Source organism: Rhopalosiphum padi, chromosome 2 (genome assembly GCF_020882245.1).
Source record: "Rhopalosiphum padi isolate XX-2018 chromosome 2, ASM2088224v1, whole genome shotgun sequence".
NCBI classification, from domain to species: Eukaryota; Metazoa; Arthropoda; class Insecta; order Hemiptera; family Aphididae; genus Rhopalosiphum; species Rhopalosiphum padi.
This window is the reverse complement of record NC_083598.1, coordinates 10,322,482-10,349,689: the sequence shown is the minus strand read 5'-3', so window position 1 is coordinate 10,349,689 and position 27,208 is coordinate 10,322,482. Positions and strand designations below refer to the sequence as shown.

At 25.5% G+C, this 27,208-nt stretch overlaps 1 protein-coding gene across 1 annotated transcript in view; it reads right to left on the bottom strand.

The window, feature by feature from the left end:
• The window catches only part of LOC132920772 (probable G-protein coupled receptor No18), a 137,581-nt gene that overhangs the window by 96,401 nt on the left and 13,972 nt on the right, over positions 1-27,208 (bottom strand). Inside the window, exon 2 of the mRNA XM_060983435.1 lies at positions 8,088-9,016. Coding sequence (XP_060839418.1) covers positions 8,088-8,741 — 654 coding nt within the window. The 5' untranslated portion in view covers positions 8,742-9,016. The remainder of the gene's footprint in view (positions 1-8,087; positions 9,017-27,208) is intronic.

Sequence of the window (27,208 nt, the reverse complement as noted above, 5' to 3'; positions counted from 1 at the left end):
TGGGTGTTTCGATAATATATTATCTGTAACTATTTTTCTTGATCCCTTACTCCATCATTCTCCCACTCTCTCTCTTTATCTACACCCAATGTCTCTGTCTATTACTTTTCTAATTTAATATATTATATGGGTTTATTATGAACGGGTTTACGGATTACTGAATTTAGTTGGAAGGAGTTTAAGATGGTACTCTCACTCAAATTAATGGTATTCGATGACTATTATTATACCTCAAGATCAATTCAGATTAAATATACTTAATTGAATTACCAAGTAATTTATTTTGCATTGTATTAAAACATTCCAAATCAAATAACCCTATTATTTTATCTATTTAAATAATCGGCACTTAAGTTTAATTCATTAAACATTTTAAGTAAATAAACATAACTTAACACTATTTTTTTTTTACTTTTAAACTAATGATAAAATATTTTTAAAATGTAATTATATTTAAAGTTTTAAAATTTTGAATGATAAACAAATAATGGTATATAAGGTTAATATAATATGCTTAAGCTATAGATTGGTTAATTTTACCAACATATTATTTTTTTTAAATTTAAAAATACTTAAATGATATAAAATATATTATGTTAATGATTTAATTATTAGTTATTCAAATAAATTAAAACTTTAGTTTCAAATACCATTGTAGTTATTAAAATAAAAATATAATTTATTCAAATTAATATGAAAAATAAGATAAATGACCTCAATGTTATTAAATATAATGGACGATTCGTGAATAAAATATATTTTGCGTTTTAATATGATCAAACATATGATAATAAAAACAATTTAAAAAAATTCTCGAAATATAATTATAAAAAAATATTTTTTAACGAAATAATAATAATAATAATCAATACAGGCATACCTTATTGTGTAGCTAATATTAATGGATACTACGTGATATTTTAATATCAAAGTTATGGTTTTCTACAGTTTATATAATTCATTATTGATCCAGAAATAAAAATATTTGAATATTCATCACTAAAAAAGTACATTTACTATAGAAATCAAATTAAATCGAAACAATAGATGTATTAACTTATTATAATTTAATAATTGATTGGACATTATTGGACAGATACTGAGTTTTATTTTTTATTACTTAATTCTTTATTATTTTTGGTATCGATTTTGTTTTAAATAAACCTGATTTAAACGTTTTACGATGTTTACATACGTATGATAACTTATTGTATAAATAATTTAAAAAAGTTTTTTTTTTATCCCGTTAAAATGCAATCAAAATTTAATTTTCTCAAAAATAAATCATTTTGTGTTAATCATAAATTAATATTATTACCATTATAATAGCGTTTTAGACTTTATTATAAATGTTTATGTTCACAATCAGAACATAATATAGAAATATATTTCATTGATTAGTATTGTTGATATTATATATGTGTAAAGTATATACAAAGTAATTTACCAAGCATGCTCACCTTCAATTGTTTCATTAAATAATGAATCAATTCAAATTATAATTTTTAAATTTTTAAACATGATATGACCACGTTTTTAGTATCTTGAGAATGAATGTTCTACACTTTTCAAAGGTAAAATAAAGAACTACTACTGGTAGACTGTACACTTGATTCAGTTTAAATTCTACTTTTTAGTTTTTCCACTGGTACACATGCCATAGGTACACATAAAAATAAACAATATAAGAAGTATATTGTGGCAATACAGACTTCTATTTTTATTTAAATAAGAAGGCCCACAACATTTTCACTGTAAATTAATTAGTGCATATTTTTTTTGAAAATGTTCATTTACTTAATTTAAAATTCAAGCAATTAGTTTTTTAGTTATCATAATGTTTACATTACGAACATTTTATAGTCCTTGAAATATTTTTACAACTATCTAAAGTAGATTTAGTATAGATATATTGTTTATTATACTTAGACCATTTTTACAAACTATAAATTTATTAAATTATCAGAGGTCCTATATCTAACAAATTTAATTTATTATCATGGACTTATTTATTATTAATTATTATCCTTGGAATACAAAATGTAATAACTCAAAAACAACTCATTCAAATGTTGAGTTAAAAACGTCAACGTTTTTCACAAAATAATTTACAGTAAAAATGACGGGTTTTCATTAAAAATTAAAAGTTTGAAAAACATTTGAAAGAAATATTATTCTGCATTCTAAATTAAATAATTTGGAGTCAACAAAGTCATCCACATATACCAATATATGCCAATTTTAAAAATGTAAGGACAAATATATTATCATCTCATAGAACACTTATAACAGTTTTTGACGTTAAATACATATTTATAAAAATCTATTTTGTGGAAAATAAATATACGCAAGTAGATTAGCGATATTATGCAATCCCAGTAACCAAATGCCATATTATAACAAATTTGAAAATTATTTTCAATCAGCACAACACATTTATAAAGTTGTTTAAAACTTCTATTGACAACTTATCTGCGGATAATTACGGAATAAAAATATTAACCTATAAAACACTAGTTTGACACCGTATCGCACGCATTTTTATACTTAAAATAAATTCTTTTTAGTCCGGAAAACGCAAAGCAAAGCATATATAAAGCACACTTTATTATAAATATATTTATTTTTTACAACACAATATCTAATGCTGAAGGTTATTTTCCGGATCAGATGACAATTATTATTATAAATGGATATATTTTACTAAAAAAAATATACACCTACATATTGTATAGACTTTCAGGGATGGTGTAGGTACACTGTACAGTTATTATTGAATAAATTATAGCATATCCATTACCCGTGCGTATTTCTATACAACTCCTTTGGGAAACTCTCTTCTTAAAATTAATCACATAACTTTAAAGTAAATCCAACTTGATTAGAATTTACATGACTAAATCAACTTAACTTATTTTTTTTTTACAATAAAACATTTGACAAGCATGGTTTTTTTTATCCTAAAAATGTCATGTGTCGGTAATAAATTATACCTATTATTATAATGAATTTCAGAGTCGCGGCAATTAGCATTAGGTTTGAAAAATTACTATTTTTAAGTGAACGAACACTGTTCGATGATTTTAAACCCTCTTTTTTCCTCCCAAAGTAAGCTACTCCTGTACCATGTATTATTCTAGAACACTACGGACATGACACGACGCACGACATTAACGGTGTCAAGAAGCTAGCAAACGTTATCATTCGTATCATCGAGCGTGTGCGCGCGCGCTCGTGTCCGTGTCCGTATATCGTATAAATAAAGCGTTTCTTACTGAATATGGATTAGTCTAGACAGTCGTGTATATACACGTCGGTCACGCACGACACTCGCGTACGGTGCGTGTGTGTATGCACGTCCGACAAAACTAGTATGACGATCTCTGTGTGTTTTTCCGATGATGTACCGAGGTCGTTTTCGCGCCACGTCGCACGTTATTTCAACGACTCAATCTCATTCGTGGTAGTGAAGATTAACACCGGGCCATGTAAAACAACTGTCGCAAATAAACGGCAATAAACCGTCCCACCCCGCGGCACAGAGGCCCACTACGGTTATTACTACTATATGTGGTCTATATAATATGTTGAGACATTTTTCCCCCCTGCGAGAGAGTTAATTTATAATAAACTCTTACGGGACGACGTGACTCCGCAGACGTTGGATGACGAAAACTTTCCCGAAACATTGTTGTTAATATTGGTAGACGTTAAAGCTGTTCATTTTGATGGATTATTGTAATAATTATATGCATAGATAACGATATAATCAATATGTGTGTACGAGTATTACAGTGATATTATCTATACAACGGTAGTATATTATAAGGTAAATATATTATACACATTATTTCGACTTTAAATTAAATTATTAATTAAATGACTATTTAAAGAAATCATATTTTGATAGAATCTATTTTCTTTAAGACAATTTTAGAAGTCGTATCAGAATAATCAACAAATAACATAATATCATGACATATTATATGAAGATATTACCTGATGAATGAAAAGTATAAATTAAAAACATATGATGATATAATTTATTTTGGAAGGTAATTCAAATACTTAATTATGAATTCAGTTATTATAAATATAAAATAAAATAAAGTAATTATACTTAATATATTGAAACCACCAATAACACACTTGGCGAAGAATAAACAATTTATATTTTTAAAGTATGCTTTATGTATAAAATAGATGATAAAAATAATATTATGTAACGTTTATAGTTTTTACTATAGAAATATTGTTATTATGTAGATACTTATAATATTAATTATATATAAGTGCATTATTTTAATAATAGTAATTGTTCTTAAAATTGCGTATAAATTATATATTTTATTATTCATTAAATATCAATAACGAATTGCAAAAGTTATATTAGCAAACGTCTATCACTAATCGATATTTGTTTTCTCTGCAATCGCTAGTCCACGTTAAAATAACAAACTTTATCCGTACATTACCAACATGTAAATGAGCAGCTAAGATATATTTACCAAAACAAACAGACAGTCAATTCGAGGATTCGCGTCATTCTTTAAACCGCAGAGAATTATCATATGTGACTTATCATTCGGACGCGATAAAATTTACATAATGTTCTTTTCTTATCTAAATAAAAAATATATTGTTCATATTCATTCATCAATATACAAACAGATTTATTATTTGATTGATTTATTAATCAGTATAGTGTCTATAGACTGCTACGATGTTCCGACGCCGAACGGACCACGTTAGAATTTATTTTCAATATTTTATGTGAAACATTTTGAATAATTACTATACAAGTAATAAAATAATTTACTAGTTAGTGTATATAATATACACTATACATATTATATAGTTATATAAGATTATAAAAGTAAAAGAATAATTGCCTTGTTCCGACAATCAATTAAAATATTACCAATACCTAATATCATACTAAATAATAAATACAACAGAGAAAATCTGTTAAGTATTTCTGCTAATGAGATATATATATCTATTTAAATACCTACAACGAGATTTGTATCTACACTAGTCGATTGGTATGTTTATTGGGAAATTAAAAAAAAAGTAAACATGGTCCAAAGCATCCAACCAATGAGCATATTTTCAAAGGTACTGCAGTTAATGATATTCATTCGTCTAAAATGGAATATTTCCAAGCCAGATCTAAACTATATCATAATGACAATAAAAATTTTTAAAAAAATGCGATTCTTCACAAAAAATTGATACAGTAGGAACAAATTGACATATTTTCAAGCTGACACCTCATTAGTCTTACCTATAAATACTCAAACAGTATAGCTTGGACTTTTTTTTTAGTATATCCCTATAATATATATGTATAAAATATGTTTTATTTATTAAACCTATGAATTAAATGCTCTGACAAATCCACATATGTATTTTTGATACTAAGTCTAGTATGCATATATTATTTATAATTTAACTTAATCATAGTTCTAAGAATATCCTATTTTTGAATTAACTTCCACGAAAATCAAAAATAATAATTTAATTAAGAATTTTAACATAATCTTAAGTAATCTTTAACTAAGTAAAATCAAAATTTTTATTCATAATATATTATATTTGTTTTAAAGTACTCATTGTACTACAATTAGTATACATTTAAAATATCAATTGAAAATCTATATGTTATTATGTTACTAAATTTCATTTTAGTAATAAGTATTAAAAAATAAATATAAATTATTTGTTGGGCTATTAACTGAACATTTTAATGGCAGAAACATGACTAAACGAACTGAAAACAGTACATTTATGTTATACTGTTTCAATCTAAAATAAACAAATATCAAATATGTTCAAAAAGCAATAACCTTGTGACATTTAAACTTTTATTATGAGTTTAAAAGAGTATTTCAAAATATAATACGTAGGTATGCAATCAATACATTTTGTAGGTATCCATTTCAGTAAATATAATGTCTTATATAAACATAAAATATACTTAAAATTTTGTATTTTCCACATAATAATGTAATAAAAAGGTTTAAAATTGGTTCAGAGCTTAAGAAGATATTGAGTATTTCCATTATTTTTAGCAATAACTTTTTAGATAAATATAAATTCAATTCAAAAAATAAAAATATTTTAAATTATAGCAAGTTGCATATGTATAACCTAACCTAATCCAACCTTTATATATACGTATATATATATACTATAGATGTATTAGTTTAATTTATTTTTATATTTGAAAAATAAAACTTTTATATTCTTAATAACATCGATATTTAATTTTGCAATTACCGATGTACAAAGTTTTATCATATAGTATAAAATGTATAGTAATAAGTTGTTCATATTCGCTCCAATGAAAACAATGTTTTAGGATTCTATAATTTACAAACAACTTTTTAAATTATTTTATAATAATAAACGATTTTAATATTTGCAGCATTAAAAAATTCTAATGAAAAACCAGTATTTTATTTTTATTAAACGAAAATATTTAAAAGGACGAATATAAACAATTCATATTGTATTTGATTAAAAATACAAATTACTAATCAAATTATCCGCAATACAACTATAACGAAATTGAATTTTTTAAGAAACATTTTGCTAAAAATAGTTCCGTATACTCTTGCCACCTTGGTAATATTAAATGAGGTCAAACATTTTTTAGCACTACACCATAACACTTATGTTGACACTTTTACATAAAATACAATATATCTTTGTTTCGATTATTTTGCACACGGAAATTAATAGCTATATACCTATATACCACACCTACTAATGCAGCATTTTATAATAATAAAATAAATAATGCTAATGCATTATTTTGAAATTAGTCACTACACTTAAACCAAATAATTAACGAGCAAAAATCAATAAATCCTGTTTTACATTAAATTTCATATTTTAATTATTTATTAAATAGTAAATGTGAACAACATGGTAAATATTTCGGAATTTTAAATTAAATTATTCATTATTATGTTTTTTTTTCAATATATTTATTATACGATGTAATTTATTAGGGCTCGAAAATACATAGCAATAATCTAATAATATAAAGATAATATATTTACAAGCAATTAAGCTGTTCAATTTCAATTGATAATAATATATTTTAATATCAGCATCTAAATATTCGTTTTGAGATTTTAAGATATTTGTTATTTATAGAATAAAAAGGTAAGCCGAAGTATATTACATTTTTCTACTCTTCCTCTGACATCCATCTGAATCTAATCTGCGTTGTTTGTTTTTAATTTTGTTAGATCGAATATCCAAGGAATGACGCCCACAAATAGAGAAGATATTGAACAAACAAAAGAATACAAATGTGTATTTTGTATTGATAAAAGTATAACAAAACATATGTATGTAATATACTATATGTATTTGGAATTTATAACATTTCTAATAATTTAAATAAATTACAATTTTTAATAAGTCAATTAATTTAATGTAATCGGTTATATTATGTAGTTGTACTTATTTCACTACATTATATTATATCTTCAAATATTCTTTATCATGATCCCTAATGTAGTATCTAACATTTTATTTTTATTTATTTTAATATTTTATACAACGTAATATTTCATTATTTACGATGTTTCATAATTTTTTTTTAATCATATCTTATTATTACAAGTATATAATAATATAATATATATTTTAATATTTTACTTAATTTTTACTATGTCTTTTTTCTAGATAACAATTCAACTAAAATAATTAGTACATGTTAAGATATTTTTACGTTAAAATTTTTATTGAATGTATAACTTTATTGCATTTTTATGATAAATTAGTCGTTTCATTAAAAATGTTAATATTTTTTTTTCGAGATAAATTTCTGTAAGCATGAAAACTTGTTTAAATTTAATGATATTGTAAAAATTAAATTAGTTGTATTTAAAATTTAATTCAATCAAATACCTCAACTAATATTAATGTATAAATAATAAAACACATTCCAACATAATAGTATAGAGAACCTTAATCATACATTATAATATGTGCTTTCTAATACATTGCTTACGTGTATCAGCAGCTAACTAAAATATAAAAGTTTAAACTTTTAGAATTACACATACCTCGCATTTAGGATATCGTTCAGGCACCCTCTTGACCTTCCAGCCAAGCAGAGGTGGTATACAAATGACGCCACTGAATATCCACACGAAACCGATCATGACCATTGCCCGGGCTGGTGTGCGTTTCTTCAAATAGTCGACGGCCTGCGTAATGGACCAGTACCTGTCCAAGGCTATCAAACACAAGTTCATGATTGAAGCGGTGCATAGAAGCACGTCGAGTGCGGCGTGTATGTCACACCACCAGTCGCCAAATATCCAATAGCCCATCAGTTCGTTAGCCAATGAGAATGGCATGACGATGATGCCCAGGAAGAAGTCAGCCACGGCCAGGCTGGCGATGAACCAGTTTTGCACGTTTTTCAATGCTTTCTCTGTCACGATGGCAATGATGACCAGCATATTTCCCACGACAACGACGATCATGAGCATGATTACCACGACTGAAGCGATAACTATTTCCGGTATCGAGTACGTTGACGGGTAGACAGACTCGAAAATGTAATACGTTCGGTTTGGGTCCATCGTGACGTTGGTATCGTTTAGGTAACCCGTGCCGTTCTGATCCACCAGGAGACCATATTCGTTCTGGTCGATTTTGAATACCATGCCCGACAGGCTGGATAAGTTTTCGGCCACGTCTAGTGATTCCATTGTGATACCCGTGGCAGTGGAATTATCCGACCAAAAAAAAGTAGGTATATTAACGTGACGACCGTCGATGGCGTAGGTGAAGGGAGAGGATGATTATAGTCTTTAAGTGGTCACTGAGGACATCACCCGTTGGTAGACTATGTTGTCGACGGTAGTTTGTCGCCAATAGTCAAATTTTCTCCACGTCTGCTGGCCCGTCGGGGGTCTCTTTCTCCGAAAATCCTTCCACCAAACAAAACTCATGACCCGTTTGCGTTTTCGAATCTGGATGGTCTCTGTAAAACAGAAAAACAGATAAAATAAATTCACATGAAACTTATTGTATTATAACTAGGTGATACGAGTAAAGCCTTTTGCTAACCCTCTCGGCTTTTGCGACAGGAAAACGTGGCTTAAACCATGGCATTAAGTCCACGTCACGTTTCTCTCCTAACGCCTAATGGCTAACGAGAATATTTAAATAGATTACCAATCCTTGGAGACAATTCTGGTGTACAGGCGCAATATGTTATTCCACTAAACGAATCAACTATATTCTACGGCTTGTAGGATAAACTTATAATCAATTATAATTTGATACTTTGTAATTGAAATTTTATCTCTATTAATGCGGAATCTTTGCCTTTATTATTTCGTTTCTACATAACTTAAATTATCAATATACTTTATTCTGTTTATATTTTATCTAATGTTATTATAATTAAAATTTAACTATGCATATTATTTTCTAAAAATATAAAGATGTTTGCAAAATAATCATTTAACTTTCGTTTTACTTTAAACATGACAAAAGTATTCATAACTATTAATATTGGTTCTCTAAAAACAAATTGAAGTACAAAGGAATAGCAAATAAAATGGATTTTTAATATTATAATCTATAATATTATTATATTTTATTTTAAAATATTATGTGTACATTATTATAATAGTTATATACAGTTTTATAGAAAACGTGTACCTAGTATCTTATACACTTCAAACAAATATATTGTAACTACGAATAAAGAGATATTTTCTTCATTTTTTTTCTCATTATTAAATTTGTTATTATCATAACACAATTAAAAATAATGTTTTTGAAATAATATTTAAATTATTTTTTACAACCTTAATAAATTATAAAGGGGTGTTATTTCAATTATATTGTGTATAATTGTATAATTATTATAAAACGTGAATACGTATAAATTAAATTATTTCTTTCTATTGCATCTGATAATATGTGTTTTTTAATTTTGCATACTTTAATGTAATTTATTAAATATTAAACAATTCAATGTAAAACTGTTAAATGACAGGTGCCTACTTTAGATTTGTTTAGAAATTCAGACGTAGTCTCTCGAGCCTAATATAATAACGTCTGATATAGATAAACACAACAATGAATTTTATTATTTATTATTAATCGTTCACCGTTACATATTATACATGCTATTTACTGACATATTGTGTCTTCATTACAACTTGGAACACACAAATTGATAACAACACGAAACAATTCTATAATCTCACGTGAGATATTAATTATATTAAATATACCTACCTACTGCATAACATATATAAATTACATCACATTTTGAGTACTTTTCCACAGGCTTATAATATGTTGAATGAAACAACGGTCCTGCTATATAATTATTTTAATAGGGCACTCAACAACATTTCTGTATGTGACTAAGTGCGTCATTAGACGATGAAATCATAAACTGGAATTTGATATTCAACCAAGCCTAACACGTGAATATTAAATTACATTTCAACTCTTTAACAAAAGAGAGTAACCGAGTATAGTGCACAAATATTTTTAATAGTTATTTATACTTGGACACAAAAAAAAAAAAATAACAAAACTGATTTCATTAATAAATTAGTAAAGTATGAGGTTCATGATAATATAATGTAATGGTTTGCACAGGTACGTTATACTACAATCATACTGATAATACGTTTTAAACTTAGGTAGTACTGATGCTTAATTTATAAATGCTGAACAAATTTACAAAACTTGCAAAATTTGTACTAAGTATATTATTGTTTGTAAAAAAATGTCGCATAAAACATAAAAAAATCAAAATTGGTATCAAAAAATAACTTCATTAAATTTCAATTTGTAACATTATACCTATAATTTAATAGATAAAGAAAATATAATTAAGTTATGAACTTATTTATATATCTGTTTTAAATTAAAATTGTCAATGATTACGACTATGGTAATACACTGAGGGACACATTTAAATTATGATGATAAATTACATTTACACAATGATAAAAACGTTTATCAAAATTTATTAGCATAACAATTCAATAACAAATAATATGATTGGATATTGAATTGTAACATAAATAGTTATGAATTCATATCATAAATTTGTAAATGTTTTAATTTCCAAAATACTTAAATCATTATTATATTTACGTTATATGTCAATGCGATAGCATCAATATTTACGCCTAAACATTTAAATACTTCTATAGGTGCTGATTTAGATCAATATGAATCATACACATTTATTTAAATATAATTTGATAATAAGAATTTTTAAATATGTTTTAAGTATATAATATAAATATGACTGATAAGTGATAAGAATGGAAAGTTATAAATTCTATATAAAAACATATAGTAATTTTATGGAAATATAATTGAAAGTTATCTTCGTTTCAATTTCGTTAGAATAATTGTCACGATTTCAGAAAATTCGTTATATTGAGCTAAAAGCCGGAGAGAAATTAATTGATAAAAATGAATATATTTCTAAATTTTAAAAGTGTTGTCTATTTTTATACCAAAAGTACTAATATTTATCTTAAACCGTTTTATTATAAACATTAAAAAATTCTATTTTTATAAAAGACGAGAGTTTTTAAAATTTAATGATGTGAATTATTTTTAAACATGTTTATTTTAAAACGATGAGCATTCAATAAGGTATATATAATAAATGTACTGTTTTATTAGGTATAAAAATATAAAATACATTTTATAAATATTAAAATCGTAAATATCATTTAAGTTTGTAACGACGTGCGTTATGACACTTGACATGACTAACAAATAATAATAAAATATAATACAAAACTACAACCAGCATCTTTTTAAAATATTTATACTTCATTATAAATTATATATATATTTACAAAATATTGTATCAAGATAAATTTGAATTACATATTTATAAGAAAAATTATTTATCAACATTGGGCAAACATATATTGTTTTCTAAATTATACATCTTCCAAACGTATTATAGACACCAGATGGCTGAAATACAAATAAATTACTGCTTGGGAAGTACAAATAAAAAAATGCAAAAACAATTGAAATAAAATTTTAAATTTTAAGAAAATCTATTCGTTTATTTATAAACTTGTTTAAAAAAAAAAAAAATTATTGATAATCGGTAAGATTGGAAATTGTTTTATTTATTTATACTGTTTTCTATACCTTAATATTGTTTCATAAATAATCTAATAAATAAACGTTTCTAAATTCAAATTACTTTTAAGCCATTATATTGAATAATAGGTAATACAATTACTATATTGTATAAAACATTTTACGTTTTATCTAAGATAAGTATCGTAAAAATAAATATTATTATTACCTATTTATAATTCATAGTAACACAATAATTCTACGTTAAAAATATAGGCATATAAACGTAGATGTAAATAAAATAATAAATATATGTATATTGTATATATATATATTATATCATTGGATATAAATAATTTAAAATTAGAAACAGATCAATTTCAAATTTGATAACATCCATAAGTATTTTAAGTATTTTTTAGTTTGACATAAGAAAAACTACAATGGTTTGAGTAAATTTATTTTTATTATTTTAAAATTAAATACTTGAAAATAAGGAAATAAAATGATAAATAAGAAAGTCCTTGAAGAAATATTTACACTGGACATTTTTGAAATCATTTTTATTTATTTAAGTAATCATCTAAAGCACAATAACGCTATTAAATTTACAAATCATATCGATTAGTTTTTGTAATAGTAGTTTTCGATCGATAACACTTAATTTAAATACGTGTACATTATTGTGATGGACAGCTGCTACAATTTTGTATTAACATGTGGCTATGCGGGTGTAACAGTCGACCATTTCTTTATTGCGCATTAAAACCGTTGAACCACAACCAGGTATCTGCAGAGTTCACTTTTTATGGCAGATACGGGCATAATATTATATCGTGGTCATTTTATTGTTCACACAATAGTGGTATACATTTATACTCAATATTATAATGTTATTTACATAACAAATAATCTCATGCATGATTAAAAATTAAAATTAATAATATCGCAAATTATAACATCCAAAAAACCTTTTAAAATATAACTTTCTTACTAATATTTGTATTCATCATCAGAACCATTTGATAATTGGTATCTAATAGCTTCTGTTTGTGATGTTTGTTTTGAGAATGAATATTTTCCAGTTTTATGTATATAAATGAGCAAATCTTTGTTATTTTTAATATTTCTCGATAATATTTTTGGCAAAATATATTTTCCAAACTGGTGTAATGACTAATGTAGATTTTACAGTATTTATGTATACATTATTTTATGACTTTGTTAAATCACTATTCATTAATAAAAGTATTCTTTCAACTGCAGCGTTAGATAAAATCAAGTAGTGCAAACATATATTTTTCAATTTATAATAATATAGAAATATAGAATAATCAATATTATTTTTGATGAATGATTTAAAAATCTATGACCATTTTTCTTCAGAGGTTTTGGACTGCCATTTATAGGGTTTTTCTCTTTTCAAACATTACGAATTGTTCAAACAGTTCAGCACGAACAATACGAGATCGCAACCTACCTGTTATATATATATTGTATGACGTATCACGTATGTCACAACTCACAAGAGATAAGACAGAAGACTGACAATATTGTTAATAGTTTAATAATATGTATACGTACAATATATGTATATAGTGTATAGATAATATAAATATAAATATAATTAACCGTATAATGACTATATTGGCCCTCGGCTAGCTTATTGTATCAAAAGTAATAAACTTTTTTTTCCAACAATTATTCATTTTTAGCTAAACGCAGATGATAACGCGTTGAGATTAAATCTTAGAAACTCATACCTATTTTTTCACGTCTCGACCAGACTATGTAATTAAAACCAGTAGTGTCCGGACGAAATCGAGATAAATGGTAAATCTAAGGTAGGTATTGTTTTAAAATGTATTAAAAACAATTACAAATATTTTTTACTGTATAGTGTATATATATTATATTAATTAAAGTACCACCACTTGTTTTTGTCTATGTAAATATTTTTTTTATTAAATCAAATTAAAAATGTTTAATTATTATTACTTTTATCTATTTTATTCTAAATTAACAAAAATCATATTACTATAAAGTTGGCCATATGTCTATTATTACTAATTAAATATGAAATATTCACCACGAAGCTCCATTAATTCAAGCAATCAGATGTAACATATTTCATGGATTGAAAATGTATATAATGTTAGTGAAAACAATCCATGTAACTTACGAAGCGATTTTAATTAACCCTCCGAGATTATAGGACTTAAGGTAATTTTTTTTCCTCACAAATAATTTTTCGTAAACCAAATATTTGTTAAACTTTTCCACCCCTTTTATGTTGTCATCATCATCCTTGTTTTTTTTTCACCACTCCACTTACCTATTCCAATAACATTTTTTTTTCGTCCTATTGTTATGTAAACCTCCGGCCGGAACGCTTTTTCATTCGGATATCCTACAATAATCACGCTGGGTCCGACTTTTAAAAAAATAATTAATTTATGAATTATGAACGTCATGATGTCGTTTATCATCAACGATAATTTATGATACGCTATGAAAGAAGAGGAAAGCAGTAAAAATAGTTTGCATATTTAAACATAACTAAAATTAGACTATCGTGTCTGAATTATGATTTTCAGAATTATTAATCCGTTTATGAAACAAAAAAAATTTAAATTGGATTTATTGTGTCCTCGTCTTTCTTTGATTTTGTGATGAAAAAAATAAAACCTATGAATAAATCTGAATTTACAAATAAAATAATAATAATAAAATATATAATAAATAAAGTATAAAAAACAGAAAATATAAAGTATTGCTTAACTTGAGAAAAAAGACTTCCTTTTTGAAAAGTGTGTCTGAAAAAGAGTTGTTTAAAAATATTTTGTTTTAACTAAAATTAAAATAATACGGTAAATGAGTTATACACCCTATTACTTTGTTTTAAAAAGTATATACCTAATAAAAAAATGTTATCCCAAGGTATATATTTTGTAAAAATTTCAGTGAATTATACAGTTACTTAAATATTGTATAAGTTAACCTATAGGCTATAAAGTAACGAACAATTTGTAGTATTTATTATATGAATAAGTGATAAGCTTGCAAATTAATACATTATTTATTTGATTTGTGAATGAACTTATTATATTCTATATCAACAAAATATGTTATCTAAATAATTATATTTTATAATTTATATTAATTAGAATATTTATTTATTTAATACATAATGTATTAATGTATCATCTTGATAATTATATCACAAATTCACACCCACCGACCCACCCAATATAATATATAGGTATGTATATACTATATAATTTATACTTATTCCTTATTTCGATCCTGTTTGTAATATTACTAACTTTTTAAATACTTAACAAAAATGAATATTTTAAGTTGAAAGAATTATATTTCTTAAACTTAATTTATTTTAAAAATTAACTATTTAAAAAATGTTTGTAAACACAAATATTAAAATTGTTACCTCTTGTATTATTAGTTGAGTTAAACCCAATAATACTTAAAATTAATGTATGCACATGAATCTTAAATAATAATGATGTTTTGTACAAAAGTTATTGTTAGAAATAATACATCTCTATTCAATGTTATTATAGAAGGTACTACATATTATATGACGTACCAGTTTTTTTTTGAAAAATGTAATGGTATAAAATATTATATCAACATAGCCGATGCAATATCAAATCTAAATTTGATTAAAATGATAGTTTATATTTTATATGTATAGTTATAGTTCTAACACAAATCTTGAAATTACAATAAATTATTAAAATAACTTTAAAAATTGCATACTATTCAAAGAAGTTCGTTAAAAAATATTTTGTATTATAATATAATATTGACCGTTCAGTTCTGTAATCAAAGTTTATATATTATATATATAAAAAAGAATCGCTTCTTAACCTACCACAGGAGCTAAAAGTTTTCTCTCCACTGACCATGTTAATTATTTCGTTTTTATTAGGTTAAGATTAAAGACTTATAGTTAACAGCCATATAATAAATAATCAATTACAATACATCAACGGTTTTAGATTAATATATTTTACATCATGCAATTAAAAGTTTTTAAATTGAAAAACTTTAAACTATTTATTTGCTTACATAACACAAAATATCTTATGATGAAAATACCAATTTTTATATTTTAGGATTCATATTTACTTAATAATTACAACGTTAAATAATATATTTTTTTAAATAGTCTAAATAATACAACTGTTAGTAAAATTAAAAACATTTAAATTCTAATTAATTAGTAGGTATCACTAGATTTTATATATAATTTATAATTATTTTCCGACGCAATAAAACCAATAAAAATATTATAAAATATAGTGGTAACACAAATAACACAATAAATAATGTCAATATCTTATTCTACATCTGCATTGTAAGTACATTAATTATTATAACCAATAATGGAACAAAGTCTTTTACTATAAAACATAAACAACATCATAACACGTACGATAGTTAATCATGATATACAGTATATAATATAATGTTCTACTTATAAATTTTGATCAATGCTCTACTTTTATTGTTTTATTTATTTATTTTGTACGCGTTATGAAATTTTATTACGCATGCAAGGGAGATCCTGTAATCTGTGTCCCGCCTTTCATCGTTAATTTGATTAAATTACGTGATACAATACTTAAACAAGTTTTCCATTGTCCAAGGTTTATGATTTGAGTATCGTTCATTTTCACGAATTCCCCCATGGACTTGCGCTACTACATAATAGACTGCGATTATATTCCAACGGGTTGAGCAGCGCGGCGGGAAACGCGTCAAGACTAAATTAGATATTGTTTGCGCGATAAATACCAAAATTAACCAAATGAAGACAGGAAATAATTTTAATAACATGATCATGACCGTAATTCAAACATAATGAAGTATAAAATTATATTAAAAAAATAGTACCTATAGTTTTACACTATTATGTCTACGGGCATACCTATAATCTATATATAAATAATATAATAAACGTAATCAGCGCAAATTATAAACCTATGCCTCGTTGCTGTAAAAAAAATATTGGATCATGAACATGGCTATTTAATTACAAGGAGTTCAAACAAAGGTATTTTTGTTTAGCGTTAAATATTATTTACGCTTTCATCGTAAAAACGAATGTCACCATAGCAACTGATGACAAGAGTGACAAAAAAAACTTCATGCCAATTCTATAGAGACCAATAGCCAAAACACACGTCTAAAAAAAATTGTAAATATTTCCTCTGTTGTGAAAGACATTGGATCATGAACATGTCTTTTGAATAACAAGGAAACCAAAAATGTATTATATTTAGAGTAACAAATACAATGTATTGATAGACATTTTGTACATTTATTATTTACATTACTGTCACTATACTGATAAAAATCATCAAGTAGGGCAAAAAGTGTCTTGCAAATTCCAGTCATAAGAGATATTCATGTCAAAACAAAAAAGGTAGGTAAATAGGTACCGCTCTGTTGTACATTAGGTGTCGAGTGGGTCACTATCATGGGCGTATTAAATTTGAATTCGATGATGTATGTATAACTGTAAAAGAAGAATGAGTAGAAATGGCCTGTCAGCCTATATCGCTAAGTATATTTTGTGATATGTTTTTGATACAGCTATTAAAATAATTTATTTTACTTATACTAATACAATGTGATAATGTAATTTTTTCCAAAAATATTGTATTTGTTATATTATTATTATTATTATTATATAGTCATTATAATAATATATATTTATATTATAATATCATAACACATTAACAACTTATAAGAAATTTTGTATTACATTTATTGTGAAGCATTTCTACTCAGTGAATAATGTTTAATCAGCATTTATAGAAAAAAAAAAAAAAACAATTTTTCTTATAAATAACTCAAAAACAGTCAAAATATTTTGGAAATTTCATCGTAAATACAAATTTCCAATACACACGTTGATTGAAATTTTAAGTATCTAAAGTTATTCCTTTTCGAGTTGAACCATAATAACGAAATTGATTTTGTCAAAAATATGTTTTGGGTGAAAATGTTTGTTTTATTTTTTTTCCCTCGATTATAAAAAAAAAATACAGGGAATTTTTACTTTTTACACCCCTCTAAGTATTAACTAATTATTTCTACTTTTAATCAACTCTATTATTTATAATTAAAGCATTCTTACTTTCCCAAAATGTATAATGACAGATAGAAAAAAAACCATACACCGCATTGTAAAATCGATATATTCATTACTCCTTCTGGAATCTAAAATATCAACCATTCAAAATAGATTTTCTTAGTACTCATTGAAGTTTGATCGTATGAATACTAATTAAAATATTTATGGTCAACATTGATAATTTTTTCGAAACAATTAACCCAATTAAAAACTACGAGAACCACAGAGGTAGTAAGGATTGCGTGGTATTATATACGATGCAAGAGGCATTCAGTGGAAAGACTTGGAAATTTGATTAACGCCCGAGAAATTTGAGCCATATAACTTGAGTGTATAAACTTATTTCTTGTTGCCGAAACTTATACAGAACAATGATCGTGGTATAGGCAGAAATTGAGTATTTGAGGGCGAGTGGACATTGTATATAATTCGACCGAGAAAACGAGAACGCGCGGGTACCGCTGCTGATGGTCCTCGCTCACATACATTTATGACTTTAAATAACATTTAAGGCCCAATAATTTTCTATAAATAGTTTAACAATTAAAATTATGAAACATTTCCAACACTGGACATTTTACTAATTGGTATTTCAATGTAACCTTAAAATATTAATCTGACCTAATTAGATTTTTAAGTTCGAATACATCACATACATTATTATTAAATTTGTAGTATTTTATATCAATGAATGACAAATATTGAATTAATAATACTTGTCATATTTTTCTAATATTTAGATTTAATTTCTACATTAACCAGTGATTAGCTTACCAATTTTATCTCAAAATATACCTAAATATATTATGTGTATTTTAATTTAAAATACAATTATACTTATTTTTGGTGAAAAATATACATACCTACACATCATACAATTATTATATTATTCTAAACATAACCACAACGTTTTATATCAGTGAACTTCTATGTAGGTACGGACTACGATTACTACCAAACGCAATCTTGTACAACAATCCCATTGGGAATATATCATACATTTGTGTGTGAGTTTATCAAAGAAAATATTCTATCCCTACCAAATTAACAAACCATAAACGCAATAAAATAATATTTATGAAAACAGATAAAGGTTTCTTAGCAGATGTGCATATTATGTTTGTACCTGAATCATACACAGCTTTATACTATATTCTGTATATTGTGACATTCAATTTGAATTTCTTTAAATCTTTAACATATGTCTAAAGTGCCCTACGCTACTTAGATCTAAACAAAATCATCCATCTTTTATAATTAGGAAGATTTAGGATAAAACGAGTTGGTATAAATGTAATACTGGCTATTATAGTAAGCGGATTTTGTACTCTTTATTTATTTATTTTATTTTTTTTATGACCTTGTTAAATGTGAAAATATTAAATACATATATGGTTTTCACAACTTATATTCCACACATAAAGATAAAAGTAGAAAAACCTTATAGACACCGTCTAATTGCCCATGTCAGAACTGACAATACTTCAGTAATATTTTATAGTATTCTTGTGTATCCAATACCCATCTCACATTTACACAACTTGAATCGTGCTGAGAATAACCCATTTTTTATGTTAAAAATATAAAGAAACTCCTGAAAAATAAATTTCGGTAACAGTAAGAGCTAGAAAAATTTTAAAAAAAGATCAAAAATCTACAGAAATTATTTATCTTTAAGATTATTCAATGAAGCAATAATGAGAAAAAAGCAATGACTTTTAATAACATTGAAACTTTGAATTATTGAATACTAATCCCAAAATAATTTAAATTTAAAATCCTATCTTTTCATATTCATGCACAATAAATAGGTAGGGACTTACATTTTTTATCCATACAAATAAAGTATATTATATACCCACCATATAGTTTTAATGCAAAGATAAAAATTCATTGTTATATTTCAATTCTACTATAATTCATCTTAATTTTCTACTAACCAGATTTTTCTAATAATCAAAGTTAACGTTACTAAAAAAACTTTACCGTTGACTTTGAATCAGATAGATATAATGTATCAAATTTAGTTCATTTTAAACTAACTTTAAATAATGATTTATGCTTTATATATTATCTACTTATTTTATCAAAAAAATATCGATCACGCTGATTAGATATTATCTCTGTTCGTTTAATCGTTTTAAAAAAAATCACAAGTTGCAAAAAGTACACTTAAAACCCATATTTTGTTTATCTAAAATTAAACTAGTCCAGAGACATATAAAGTATGACAATAAATATATATTTATCACTATTTAAATTGTTTTTCTTCGAGAAGTATATATTTATATTTTACTAATATAGTAATATGTATAGTAATTATTTATTATGCAAAACATTTTTTTTAATTTTTCTAATTAGTAGTGTATGAAACAAAATACCAATATTTTTAATCAGTTGTAATTAATAAAATATTATTGATATATAATATGTTCAATTTATATGTAATGTGCCTTTTACCCATAAATAAAAAAAATTATAATGAATACGATTAATAATAAGTAAATGGAGAATTTGTATTCCTTTCATAATTATAATTTCAATGTTTACAAATTAATATTAAAGAACATACATAAGCATCTTATGAAAAATTTTACACTAATTACTTTCATTAATTTCGTCAATTTTTTTTTTTTTGTTTTTATTATAATATTCAAAAACGATATAAATAATATTATAAAATGTTAGTCAAGAACCTGTAATTATCAAAATAATTATAATATTGTATTTAATGTATAAAATAATTAAAGTACATTAACAAACAATTATTTTAAAATTAATCACGAAACTCATATAATATAGTAAAATATGGTCTAATAAAAATATATTAATCGACATTAGCTAAACTAAGAAAAAAAATAATTGTGATCAATGTAGGATTTAAATATAATAAATGAGTTTCATTATTTGATCAACGTATTACCAAATATATAAGCCCATGCAATTAAACGTATAAACACTTTTCTCAAGATAGCTACACTTAAAATATCCTTTAGATTCGTAAGGCGCCTTAGTTTATTCGTATTAATAATAATATTTTGTTTTCACTTTAATCACTTATAACATTCTATTTATTTGTATTGACATTATTTTTTGTTGTATGTCATATTCTTAATATAATATTATACGACATTAATTTTTCTTTAATACCCAACCAAATCAAAATCAAAGTCATGTTATCCTGTTCTAAGGATACGATGGACGAGATTACAGTTACAGTTACGGAGGAAACGACAGTCGGAAAAACAATGCAATTAAATATGAGGAAGAGGGGCGTGAGGTCGAAACAATAGAATTTTAAATAAAATATACTTGTCAGCTCTATAATGGAAGGGCTTTTTGATTCATAATAATGGTACTTGGTAGTTAAAATATAGACGTGATAAATATAAATTAATATTAACGCCTAATCAACTTGAAAGGTAAAATATTTAACCTCAGGATATTGATTTTATTAATTTAGTTGATTAAATATGTATGTATATTATATTTGTTTTGTTTACATTGAGCATTTAAATGCTATGATATTATTTGAGAAATTTATAATTTACAATCAGTTTATTACTCTTCATTTAAATTAGGTGTAAAAAAAATATACTATATTTGCTAAAAAAAAAAATATTTTCATCTATACCTTTATACAATGGACATTTAAAAAATTAATAAACAACGCTGTGATATTAATATATGAACATTTTTGTTACGAATATAAAAAATGTAATACGTCAAATACTGCCATTTGCTATTGGATATCGACCATTTTTTTCTACGCAGGTGACACTTATCCCAGATTCGATACATTTTATAAAAATTGGATTCATAACCATCTGCGCATTCTAGAATACAGTATACCGTAATATTGAATAAATTGTTTTCAGTCCACTGACTATGTTTTTTTGATAATAGTTTTATTTTTTATTTATGGGGATTTGACGCATCAAAACGAATGATGACCACAAAAAAATAAAATAACTATTTATAATATAATTATGTAGGTAAGTACATTCAATTTAGTGATGCAAATATCAAAATTATGATTAAGAATATATTAATTTATATAATAGGTGGAGAAGAAATATTAAATTTAAATAAAATAAAATGTGATTAGATATTAAATCCTAATATACCTATCAACATAATATAAAATTACAATTTTCAGGCATGATCTAATTTTTATATGATAGTTGATTTTTAATTTCAGTTCTGCAACAAACATACAAAAAGCTTATTACATGAATAAACATACCGAATTAACTATAATTTATCAAATCTGTAATGGTTCTATAATATATAAGCGGTTATCAGCAAAATAGTTTTGTAGTACCTAAGCCTAAACACATATTAAATAATAATAATAATAATATTTATATAACAATAAAATACCAATTTATTATTAATCAAATATCCAATGAAAACAATTTAATATTTACCGCTATGTATTATTACCACTAATATGAAAAGTTTTATTTAAATCTGTTAACTATCAAAAATCTGTCGTCAACAAACAATCTTTGTCAATAATATCACAACTGAAAATGTTCAACTGTAAACAGGAAGACAAGCGGTCACTGTCGTTTTCGCGCTCGACTAACATCGGACACGCAACACATCGGTACATATATGTACTGTTATTTTTTTAGTGACTTTATTTTACTTGAAAACTATCAACAACAACAACAAAAAAAAGTTAATTGTTGACACTAGATTTTTTCTCGATGTTTTAGTGTGTTGTTATACTACGAATGCTGCTAGTTTTCAATCAAGGTGTTTGTATTGAACTCGTTATAGATTTGTATTATAGGAATATTTTAGCTATTTTATTTTATTTTAATAATAAGTTCCACTCCCATATGCTCAAAAATGTCATCAATCTTTAGATCTAACATTTTTAGATGTAGGTAAAAAAACCTAAATAATATCATACATTTTACAATACTGGAAACAAAATAATATTCAAAAACTTACTATAATTTTGTACATATGTACATAATACATTCTACAAACCTAAATCAAATGTAATCGTAGAAATGGTACACGTTCAAAAATAAATCCCGAAAACCAAACACAATTTATGTTCATAATAAATTTTAAATTATGTTCACTAATAAAAAAATTTATAATGTACATATCTAATAAACCTTATCCTTCAAGATCCATGTATACTTAATTATTATGTTGATGGATAGTTTCACCATTACGTATACGAGTATTTGTAATGGACTTTCATGACTTTTAACACAATTTTCACTTTAATTGTCAGAAGTAAAAATTACATCTATGTTAATTGTATTTAAAGTTAGTCATCCATCCTCAATTACAATAATTTTACGAAACTACAGTTATTTTGGTTTTAAGTGTTTGTTTAATTATGTTTACGTAAATAAATCAAGCTGTTTTGGTTTTTTTACGTTGGTGCAAAAATGTTTGTTTAGATTCATTTGGTTACCAAATTTTAATATCACCAGACATATAGGTATCAGAGGCTTTTGTATTCAAATAAATGTAACTATTTTATAAACATTATACAAGTATACTTGGTATGTTTACGCCGTAATTGTTGTTGGAGAATCCTATACATTAAACATTATAATGCATACTCTAGCAACTTTTTGTCAAGAAACTACTCTTTCTACCCGTAAGATACTATAGTTGGAATTTTTAAGACTTTTCTTTAGTAGCCTTCGCCCTCTAAAAAGTTATACGCGATTATTTTACGCAGTATAGTGACTCTGTGAACGACTAATGAGACACCTGAGATAGAGTTGTGTAAACTTGTTATTTTTATAACATATACATAATAATATAATAGAATATTATACAGAATTACGTAAATAATTTATTTTACCAAAGTTTTTGATTAAGTATGTGTTTACAAAAATATGAATTCGAAATAATGGATTTGCAAACATATTAATAATTGATATAAATATAACTATTTAAATGGTACTGGTATTCTATGTGTGTCTCATATCAAACGAAAATTTTAAAAGTCGGTTTAAATTTTAATTTGTTATTAATAACCCAAAAATAAGATGATAATAGAGTAAGTGCCTATGTAATAAATATATATTTTTGTGATTTCATATTTTCCACATTCTTGCGTTAGCTTTAATTTTCTATGATTTTAACAATACAAACTATTTCCTTTTATTAATTCATTAAATACCTTAATTGATCTAATTTATAATCTATGAATTACATTTTTTTTTGTCATACATTCATACATTATTTGTTATAAGTTATACGCTAAATAACACTAATTTGAAATAATTAAAAAAAAAGTTATGAAAATTATGAAAATTAAAAAAATAAAAATATAATTTGTTTAATTTCAATACAACTCGTGTATGAGCAAGACTATTCCAAAAAGTAGCGTTTATTTAAAGTCATCGTCGTGTATAAGGTAATCATACGAATCAAAAACTGTGAATATATATATATTTTTTAAATTAAGTGTATTTTGTTTTGCGTATTTACTTTATTATTCGTTGTTCATCGTGACAATAAGCCTTTTGAAGTGTTTGAGAACTTTGATTCGTCTAACGTATAATAATGCTATGTGCTCTGATATCCTTTACAATACAATACAGGTATTGCGATGTAAACTTAGTGAATACCAGGGGGAGGAAGGTACAACAATATTATATATATAATTATGAGTAGGCCTGGTATGCCCTGTACTCATAATTACACATCACAGAATACTAATATTTCTTCATCAGCATAATTTTAATATTATGAAATACTTTTGTTTAAGAGTAACGCAATGCGTGAGGCAAGAAACACGTAATAGTTTTAACCAGATAAATGCCATAAGATAATATGATCATCGCATGTACACATGAACCTGAGTATGCGTGAACCATGGGAACACGAGGGTACGCATCGCTTGACCAGAAAGGATATGGCCAAGAATATTAGGGAAAGTTCCTGTATTGGAGAGTCCGAGATAGGTATTTCTTCAGATGTGATTTACCCGAGTTAGAGCGAGCGCCTTTGTGCGAGTTCATAACACAATTATATAACTTGGACTTAACAATATTTTGAATTTAAAAAAACACTAATAATTATTTGTGACACTTAATTTAATACACCGCAAGATACTGTGTACCCATATAAGGTTACTTACACGTGAACTGTTATCTAAAATAACAAAAAAAATAAAGCTTATTGCGTTTGCTGCTTGTTATTTGTATGACTCGTATAATAGGTACTTAATCATCTTAATCTGAATTTACTTATGAGTTAAAACAATTTTTAAGTATTATAATATTGCATTACTGCATTAGTCTGTAAAATATTCGTAAAATAAGATTAAATTGTTTAAATTCAAAAATAACAAAACTAATAAAAACAATATTTTTATATTTTACTTATTTAAGTCTTTTGTCTGAATTTATATTATATTCTAACTTTTATTAGCAAAAAATGTGATGTCGTCCACTTGATGTAATTCATCTAATTTTTCGTTAGACTTCGGGAACGAAATAAACATTCATTTTTATTTGGCAGCTTATGTTACACTAGAATAAAAAAACATTTTGCCAACATAATATTATGATGACGGAGTTTCAAAAAAAAATAGAAGTGATAGACACATTTAGTGGAAACGAAACTAAAGAGAAACAAAAATCGAAATTTCACCACATAAATTGAAAATAAAACAAAACATAGCGTATGTAATAAACGTTATCGTATTGGTTATATACCGATGTATATATTATTATTATTATTATTATTGTAACAGCCGAATATAACATTCTATCGATATTGTCGGGGTAAGTTTTTTTTTTCTTTTTTTTTTTTACTCCGTTACGACAACAACATATTATATACCTACATTCCACCAAAGAGACATAATAACGTATATTATACGGTTGGTATATGTTGCAAAGCTATAAACGAATTTAATCAAAATCATTTTTATTTATTTTTTTTTTTTTTATAGTTCAACAACAACAAACCGTACACGTACGGTATTGATTTTAGTGTAAGGTGATTTTTACGGTAATTGACTACTATAATAATAAATTATAAACCTATTACTACAACCCGGCCCGCGGCCCGAGGTACTAAATTTTAATCGGTGTTTCGGGATAATTTGGTCTAACGAAATACGCATTTGTTTTCAAATGGTTTTGTTGATTTCGTTTTGAATATAACACGCAGGTATAGGCGTACAACGACCGTTACGTATACGTAAACACAGTATCGGATAGTATATTGTTATGCGAGTACATATGTGTATGTGTGTGTGTGTGTGTGTGTGTGTGTGTGTGTGTGTGTGTGTGTGTGTGTGTGTGTGTGTGTGTGTGTGTGTGCGTAAGCTCATTTTAAAGCGATACCGCCCCTCTGGAAAAAGTAACATTCGATCGTTTTCATTCCTAACGACGGCCACTGACCCATTTAGCGGCGCGCTATTAGCAAGGTATACTAATGTAACACTGACTTTAGAAATCGACCACCGTTTGTGACTGTATATCGTTTTAATGAAACACCTTGCTAGTCGGCAAAATCATTTCGAAACATCAAGATTTATGAGTTTCGAATTCTGACGACGTGGTGCAGTGCCCAATGAAAAAAATGAATCAAATGGTAACGGAATTAACTCGACGACCACTGTGCCGGTGACGATCTCAGCATCTTCGATACCGATGAATTCTGAAAATCTTTGTACGCTGGAAAACCACTTCTGGCAGTAGTCAGATAATTTTATCTCCTAAAAACGTATGATTTTTCTCATTTTTGACACACACACACAATATTATCGTCTGACGAGCGATCGTTACTGCAGCTGCCTGAATTGTAAAATTGAATTGTTTATTCAAACATTATTTTTTAAACCGTAGTTGTACCAACACATACTATATCCTAACTATTTTAATACTACCATACTATTATTACATTTATACATTGTAA